Raw genomic sequence first — 9,474 nt, forward strand, 5'->3', positions numbered from 1 at the left:
ACTTCCCGTGTACCCAAAGTATTCGAACCTGGTACGCTCTGATACCAAGTTGTAATGCCCTTAAAATAATACATAGAAACCCACATTATAGGCATACATAGACATAAGTAAACAGAACTTAATTTCATTCATCAGAGTATTCCTTACAAATGTATTACATGTTGACAACAAAAGTAAATGCCTATCGACTTAAAACTTTCCAAGCCAACACCTGGTTACACAAAAGAGAGTACTAACTCAAATCACATTAAGTCCTTGGCTTGAATTTACATGTAATACCAAAATAACAAAAAAATAATTCAAGAGTCTTCAAATCCCAAAACCTTCCAAGCTACGTCCTTGGAGGTAGCATATCACCTAAACCTGAAAATGATGTCCCATATAAGGTGAGCCACAGCCCAGCAGAGATATACTAAACCAAATATGAACAATGACTAAAACAATAGCATTTGATAGATGGTTAACTCTTATAAACCAATTTACAACCTAGTCCAATTCCATGACACGAAGCCCACGTTTCATTTCATATTCCTTTGCTTATACAAAACATTTCATAAACATGGCTCAGAACCTGGCCAAACAATTAATTGGGAATACATCCCATATCAAAGCATTTCCTTTATTCACAATTCAAAGGAGTTTACAACTCATCTTAAAACATTTCCATACTTTAATTTAATACACACATTTGCTGTATTAATACTTCAAATGATACACATATTTGCTGTATCAATGGAGTCCATCCCCTATGTCCTCCCAAACGGGTTTAAGAGTCCATCTCCTAACTCCATGTGGTCAAAAATCAACACCCACAATTTGGCGCCATCTTTGAAAACTTAAGAAGAGTAGATGGCCAACGACGAACAGGAATTGAGAATTGGGGACGACATCCACAACGACAAGGAAGAACATGTGGATCCTAATGCTAGAGGAGAGAATGGTAATAAAGGAGTACAAGAACTGAGTCCTGGGATGAATGATGTCGACAAGGGGCGCAATGGCCCGAAGAAGGGAGGCTGAGATGAATGTTATAATGAAAGTGACCTCCAGGTATGGAAGGATAAATGCATTAGGAGGGATGAGGAGATGAAGGACGTGGCAAACAAGTTGACAGGCCTGCAGACTGTGGTTAACTTCATGATGCAAAACAACGAGATGCAGCCATCGTTCCCATTACAGAAGACATTGACACCAGCAGCCAAGACTGATGCCGTAAAAGGAGGACAGAAGGCAGTCCCAGTTGTCCCACAACATGGCAAGGGATAGGGAAACTCACATCGGCCATCAAAGGATGTCGGGCATACAGAGTCAGTACGAGGCGAGTCACAGAGGACACCGCGGGCCAAGGGGATCTATGTCAAAGGATCTCGGAAGATCCAAGGGCAAAGCCTTCATTTTGATGTAGTAAATGAAGGGAAATCCAAGAGGACACACAATTTCACCTAGAGTAGCACGCCGAGAGACTGAAGTCTATTGATAGCCGAGCATCTGGTAGAACAAAGGAGGATTTGAGAGATTACCTCCAGAGAAAGAGACTCAACGCCGAGATCACGTTCAATGTTTGGCTGAGGACGCCATTCTTGATGGAGTTGGATACATTTGAGGCCCCGAAGAGATTCAATATGCCGAGGTTTCAGATCTACGACTGTAAGTCTGATCTCAACTTTCATGTTGGTTTGTATTTGAATTTAATCGCTTTGTGGAGTGGGAATGAGCAGTTGCTATGCAAAGTATTCCCATCATCCTTTGGGGAGATAGCATCGGATTGGTTCCATAAACTACTGAAAGGGAGTGTAAAGAGTTGGGAAAGCCTGGCCGAGAAGTTTGTGGCCAGGTTTTTTACGAACAAGTCGCAGCCACTAATGATAGATTCTCTATTGGCTTTGAAGATTAGTGATGGCGAAAGCCTCAGGGTTTATGCCAAGAGATACTATAAGGTGTACAACCAGATTCCGGCTTGTAACCAGGAGTTGGTAGTCGTGTCATTCAAGAACGGCCTGGATGATAAATGCTCGCTTCAGAAATCACTTGCAAAAACACTACCGAAGAGCATGGAAGAGCTCATGGCATAGATTGAGAAGTATGTCAGAGCAGAGGCAGACACACAGGGAACGAAGACACCAAAACAAGAAAGAAGAAACGGCTCGCCGAAGCGAGGTCGATGAAATACCGGTGCTGATAGGCCAGAAACAGGAATAAGGGCTATGTAGGCAGTTAGCACGATATTCAGGATTCCAATCTATAAGGTTTTCGAGAGGATCAAAAGCCAACCATACTACAGAGCACCAAAGAGGGTCCCTGGTGAGTTCATGGACAGGAGCACGGGGAAGCATTGTGTCTACCATAACGATGATGGGCACATGACTCAAGGATGCAGTGTTTTGAAATCACACCTGGAGGATCTGGTCAGACAGGGTCACCTTAGAGACCTAGTAGATGAGGCGAGGACAAGGGAAGAGCACGCGAGGCTACCCGAAGCACCAGCAGCACCACCTCCACTACCACTATCACAGCAGGGGAAGGAACCTCGGGTAATCAATGTGATTCACTCGAGGGTCAATGAGAATGAAGTTCTAAGGGAGACCCAAAGAGTAAGGCACCTACAATATATATATCATGTCCAACAGAAGAAGCTCAGAACAAATGAATATCAAGGACCAATGATTGTTTTCACTGAGGCAACTTGGACATAGTGCAGCATCTGCACAATGATGCCCTGATGGTAACTTTGAAGATTGGAGATTGCCAGGTGAAGCGCATACTGATTGATCAGTGAAGCTCTTATGAAATCATGTATGTCAGACATTACAAGGAGCTTGGCCTCCACCGGGATGATTTAGAGCAATCTAACAACCCTGTGGTCGAATTCAATGAGAAACTGACATGGCCTCTTGGAGCCATATCATTTTGGGATAACCTTGGTTGCATGGAATGAGGGTTGTTCCCTCAACGCTGCACCAACTATTGCGATTCCAAATAGAACAAGGGATTGAAAATGTACGAGGAGACCAAGTACAGGCATAAAATTGCTCCATGACAACAATGAAGTACACCTGTAATGTCAAAGAAGCAGAGAGTGCAGAGATTGAAAGCGAAGACCATGAGGTCTTGGATGATGTCGGCAAAAAGCCTACCGACAAAAGCGAAGAACCCATGAAAAAGGTTCTTGTGCAAGATGGTAATGATGAACGATTCTTTTTCCTTAACTCTGGCTTAGTTAAGGAAGAAGAAAGAGAACTAGAGGCTTTCTTGAGAGAGAACATAGAGGTGTTTTCCTAGACACCTTATAAGATGCTGAGGATTAGCCCCGAGGTCACCTGTCACAGACTTAATATGGACAGGTCAGCTAAACCAGTTGTCTAGAGAGCAAGGAGGCCGACATTATGCAGGCAATTGAGGAAGAAGTAGACAAGCTACTATAGGCATAGGCCATTAAAAAGGTGAATTATCCCACCTGGTTGTCCAATACAGTGGTGGTGAAGAAGAAGAATGGGAAGTGGAGGGTCTACGTGGACTTCATAAGCTTGAACAAAACTTGCCCCAAGGACAGTTTCCCACTGCCGAAGATTGATCAATTGGTAGATGCCACATCGAGGCATGGAAGGATGAGTTTTCTGGACACATATAGAGGTTATCACCAGATAGCAATGTATGCCCCATACGAAGAGAAGACATCATTCATCACCCCTAAAAGACTCTATTGCAACAGAGTAATGCCTTTTGGGTTGAAGAATGCAAGAGCAACATACCAAAGACTGATCACCAAAATGTTCAAACATTTGGAAGGATGGTAAAGGTTTACATAGACGATATGGTTGTTAAAACCAAGGAACCTGGGAACCATATGGCCAACCTGAAAAAGGTCTTTGATATCCTGAGATCATATCGGCTTCGACTCAATGCCGACAACGGCATACTTGGTTACCATGAGGGGTATTTAAACAAGCCTAGATCAGATCAGGGCCATCCATGATCTAAAGAGCCCGACAACGGCAAAACAGGTTCAGATTTTGACCAAAAAGGCCGCATCCCTGAACAGGTTCATTAGCCGAAGTTTGGATAAATGCAAATCTTTTTTTCAGTTATTAAAGAAAGCCACAAACTTTCTGTGGACAGAAGAATGCAAAGTTGCCCTGACCGACTTGAAGAAGTATCTGACAACCGCACCAGTGTTGTCAAACCCAATACCATGAAAAGAACTGTTCTTGTACCTGGCAATTTCACACCACGCCGTGAGTGCCGTGGTAATCCGAGAAGAGGAATGTGAGCAAAAGGTAGTGTACTATGTAAGCAAGACCCTGGCAAATGCAGAAACCAGGTACTTGCCTCTGGAGAAGTTAACATTGGCCCTAACAATGGCCTCAAAAAAGTTAAACCACTATTTTCAAGCCCACAAGATTGTGATGCTAACTGAACATCCACTAAAGTCCTTGTTACAGCATGAAGACCTGATAGGAAGAATAGCTCGATGGGCAGTAGTTCTAGGTCAGTATGACTTAGAATTCAGGCTGAGAATAGCAATCGAGGGCCAAGTTTTCGCCGACTTTGTGGCAGAATTCTCTCCTGGTGCAATCCCAAGGTAGGCACCGGTGCGCCACGGCCTAAGATGTTGAGGGAAGGACAAGGAAAACCAATTGGGGCCATGGAACCCCATGTCGGCAGAACAAAATAAGACATAAGAAAAACTAAAACCTTGTCATATTCATATCGGTGACTCTTTCCGCCTCTTTGTCGATAGCAGCTCAAACTGACAAGGAGTGAAAGGGGCGAATAATAGAGCAGTCCATCCATTTGGGGTTCAAGGCCTCAAATAACGAAGCAGAGTACGAGGCACTGATTGTTGGACTGAGGCTAGCAGCAGCAACTATGGAAGCTGACAAGGTGGTAGTCTTCTATGACTCTCAACTCATTATAAATCAAGCGACGGGCGAGTATGCAGCCCGAGATGAGAAGATGATAGCCTATGTCAAAGAGGTTGTCAAGTTGTTAGTATGTTTCCAAAACTGTTGGTTGCAACAGGTTAGTTGAGATGATAACAGCCACGCCGACGCTTTGGCTAACCTCGCTAACGCGATGAAATCAAATAAGGCAAGGACAATAATGGTGGATTATCTGTCAGGTCCAAGTATAGAGCCCCTAATAATAGAGTACGAAGCAATGTACGGGGAGATGGGTCCAAACTGGATGGACGCCATAGTTGTGTTTCTTAGGGATGGTAGGCTGCTAGCAAACAGAAAATAAGCGCACAAAACCAGATTAAAGTTCGCCAGGTTTTGCCTGTTAGCAAAAGGTAATCTGTACAGGAGATCCTTCACTGGACCCCTTCTGAAATGTGTGCATCCATCCTAGGTTGAGGACTTTCTATACGAGATCCATGAGGGAGTATCTAGAAGCCATACTAGGGTGCATATCACTTGCTCACAGGGCCATATCTCAAGGATACTAGTGGCCCTACATGCAGAAGGATGCTGAAGCCTATCTGAGGAAATATGAGAAGTGTCAAAGGTTTACACCTTTGATACACCAGCTAGCTACAGATCTAAATTCAGTGTCTAGTCCTTGGCCATTTGCCCAGTAAGGCATGGATCTTGTTGGGTAACTGCCCCATGCAATTGGGCAAAGGAAGTTCCCACTGGTAGCAACTGATTACTTTACGAAGTGGGTAGAAGCTGAAGCCCTAGCCAAAATCTGAGATATAGATGTAAAGAATTTCATCTGGAAGAAAATAATCACCAGATTTGGAATCCCAAGAACTATAGTAGCTGATAATCGCACTCAGTTCGACAACAAGTTAATTAAGAAATGTTGTGCGAAATACAAGATCAAGAACTATTATTCTACTCTTAGTTTCCCTTAGAGCAATGGACAAACATAGGCATCTAACAAGACCATCTTGGATGAAATCAAGAAAAGTCTAGAAGCTGCCAAGGGCAAGTGGGTGGAGGAATTGCCCAATGTTCTATGGGCATATCAGATTACGCCGAGGAGATCTCCTGGAGAATCTTCTTTTGCCATGACATATGGCACTGAAGTAGTCATACCATTAGAAATCGGCATCCCTAGAATCAGAACCCAAGAAGTGGAGAATGGACCAAATGAGGCATTCCTTACTTGAGATCTTGATTTGATAGAAGAAAGAATGGAGAGAGCAGCAATTCGGCTGGGGGCATACCAGCAGCAGCTTACCAAGGCATACAACAAAAAATTCAATCACAGGGAGTTTCAGATTAGGGACCTTGTCCTAAGAAAGGTTGTCGACAATAAGAAAGATCCCAAAGAGAGCGAGCTTGGCCCAAACTGGGAAGGACCATATCAAATCATCTCGGTCGCTGGCAATGGCGCTTACCGGCTTGAAGACATTGATGCAAGAAGTTGCCAAGACCCTAAAACACTAGCAATTTGAAGTTTTTCTATAATTAATTTCTATTTTTTGAGTTTATTTTATGTAAACACTTGTTAGTCAAAGTATTAATGAAATACTAGCTCGATTTTGTTTTTATAAACTATTGTTGGAATTTATGCGATAAGACTGAAAAGCCTTATAACGATGTTCCCATGGTGAACATGACGATTAACTTAGACTTGCCATGATGGTAGATTTGAACTAAGTTGGCGATGTTTCAGTATGAAACATGACGGATAACTTAGATTTGTCATGATGGTAGAATTGAACTAAGTCGGCGATATTTCGGCATGAAACATGACAATTAACTTAGACTTGCCATCATGGTAGAGTTGAACTAAGTCTGCGATGTTTCTGTATAAAACATGATGATTAACATAGACTTGCCATGATGGTAGAGTTGAACTAAGTCTGCGATGTTTCGACATGAAACAAGGCGAAACTGGCCATGATTTGGTTAGTTTGAAAGGAAAACTGAAGAGTATGGTACTCTCGGTGCACTAAGGTTAAGCCTTGAGTGCTTCGATTGGGCAAGCCAAACATGACCTTGGTCAAGAATGTCTAAATAAAACTTAGGCAATAACCATGTGATGCGTCCTTAATGTGAACATAAGTGGTACTTAGGTGCACATTAAGGGGCAGGAAATAGGAATGAGCATGATGAGCATAACACTTATGAAAATTTCGCTGGATTTTTTACAAGTTGAAATTAGCCAAAATAATTAAATGAAGGAAGACCCGAGGTATTTCTATTCGAGATAACAAACCAAGTTGTTTAACTTGGAAGGGTGAGTCATACTAGAAGACAGTTAGTACAAGTAATGAAACAACACTTCTACGAATTTTATGGGAAATTGTTATAAGTGCAATTCAGTCGAGATAATTAACACAAGTTGCTTCGAGACAACAGTACTATACTATACCCGAAGTATTGTTATCCGAGATATGGATGTATTCGAGGTCTTAGGATCCAAGGTGAGGAACCAAGTTGACAGACTTGGAAAGACAAGAAATATTCTAAGTATGGAAAAAATATGCAAGGCATGAAGGAAGGGCAATAAGCGTACAAAAGAAATAGAATCAACATGTGGAAGAAAAGACAAGACTTACATTGACAACAAAAGTAACAAGTTTGGTTACAGGAGAAGGCACATCAACAAGACATGACAGAAAATTGTTTAATTAGTTCCAAAACAACAAAGTTCAAAGAAAAGTAAAAATCCTAAGTACTAGGTGGAGGCTCATTGTTCTTGGTCGCTTGGGCCTCGGCCTCGGCAGCAACCTCGACATCAATTTCTTAAAGAGTCTGATCCAGGCTCTTCTCTGCAGCGAGAACCTCGGCCTCAGGCCTTATTGAATTCTTCAGTGAGGTGCTCTTGGAGACCTCGTCCCTATCTTTCTCAGTCATATCTAAGATCTAATCATTCAGAGTTGGGGACTTGGCCCCAACAACAACCTCGGTGCCATCTCCCTTATCGGCATCCTCGGCGTCAGCCTCTACGTCTTCCTCTTCCTCCTCAGACTCGGCGGGAGACAAATGAAAGGGCACCTTGAGTTGGCTGATGTTACGGAGCGGCGAGTCCTTGGGGACAGATAGCTCTTTGAGTGCCACCATCCAACCAAGGTAGTAGCCTATGTTGTAGGCTAGATTTACTTGTTGTTTGTATTGGTCCAGAACATCGGCCTACCCCTCCACGTAAGCCTTCTCGTAGGCGGCCTTTATCTTGGCCTCCTTAGTCTCAAGGGCTTCTATGAGATTGGCCTCGACATTGGCTACCCTGACATCAGTAGCCTTGGCAGCTTCAGCAGTGGCCTCAACGGCTTCGGCTTTAGCCTCGGCCTTGCTTTGGGCAGTCTTGGCTGCATTAGTCCTGTCTATTAAGTGACTGATCTTGGCTTCAACATTGTTAAGAGAAGATAGAAAGCCTGCTGCTTCCTGAGTTTTCTTCACCAAGTCCTTTTTCATCATCTCTGTCTTTACTGTGTGAAAATGAACATGCTGGATGGCCTGCAAGAAAAGAAGTAAGTTAGAAAACTTTTGCTAAGTATTGAAAAGCTAAATGAAATGGTGAAAAATTAGAGACTTACTAGGACCGAATGTCACATCATCATTGCAAAGTTCTCATAGTGATTGAAATTGACCAGTTGGTTCATGTCGGCCGGCAGTAACATGGCAGTGGATAATGTGGCATCGACCTCCAAACTCTCAATAACACTATCACCGGCCTTCAGAGGCCTGTTACTAACCAGGACCTTGTGGGCCCAGGTGTCCTCGAGGTAGAACTTGCTCTCTTCACCTTGGCCTTCGAATCTCGGCCTTTTTATGGGCTATATGTCGGTTGTCTCAGCCTCGGCCTTCTTCTTCTCGGCACTCGCAAGTTTGAAAATTGGGACCGTGTCCTCTGGATCCTTCTCAGAGTCCAAAGGAATCACAGTAATAGTGTCCTTGGCCTTTTTCACTCATTTTTCCTTAAGCTGAGAAGGCAGCGTGGAGCGTGGACTGCAGAGACACGATGTCGGGCAAACCAACCAATAAGTCCTCCGCGACAGCCAATTTTTGACCTATCTCCTTGGCGGTCACAACGACGGTAACTCTAGTGCCGATATGGATTGCAGGTAGGGCGATTGGTAGATTCGTCAAGCCATAAGCCGACGAGTCATAACCACAACGCTTTCGGCTTCGAGTTTGGCCGGCAGAAGTGTTTGGGGGATGACGTCGGCGTTGGCGTTAGAATGGAGGAATGAGTTGGACTGGAGCAGATATGGATGGTTGGTCCACAAGATCAGAGGTGGATACCTGGTCTGGCCTGGGTGAAGAAGTGGCTGGTGGAGTTGATGCAGATAGTCGAGTTTGGCTTCTTCATGGAATGTCAAGAAGCGGAGAGCAGTACGTCGGCACGTAATTCAGCAGGATTGGGGCCTTACGAACCTCGATAGAAAGGCTGAGAAGCCTCGAGAGATCTAGGATGAGAATGTAAGTTTGGCGGAAGTTTTTTACTGGCTGAGGAAGAGCTACACAGAACAATAAGAGGCAAACATTAGAACAGATAACAAAAAAATTGCTAAAGTGT

General features: G+C 43.6%; 1 protein-coding gene across 1 annotated transcript; it reads left to right on the top strand.

Annotated features, from left to right (window-relative positions):
* The first annotated feature begins 1,583 nt into the window (after nt 1-1,583).
* LOC145797584 (uncharacterized) lies at nt 1,584-2,072 on the top strand. Its single transcript, XM_082884966.1, has one exon. It carries the CDS (start codon nt 1,584-1,586, stop codon nt 2,070-2,072), a length of 489 nt encoding a protein of 162 aa, XP_082741092.1.
* Nucleotides 2,073-9,474: the final 7,402 nt, after the last annotated feature.

This window comes from Camellia sinensis, chromosome 8, assembly GCF_055761805.1.
Source record: "Camellia sinensis isolate YWXY chromosome 8, ASM5576180v1, whole genome shotgun sequence".
In the NCBI taxonomy this organism is placed as follows: Eukaryota; Viridiplantae; Streptophyta; class Magnoliopsida; order Ericales; family Theaceae; genus Camellia; species Camellia sinensis.

Excerpts from the sequence above, each read along its gene's own strand:
- LOC145797584 (XM_082884966.1), top strand. The coding sequence starts at position 1,584 with ATGGAGTTGGATACATTTGAGGCCCCGAAGAGATTCAATATGCCGAGG.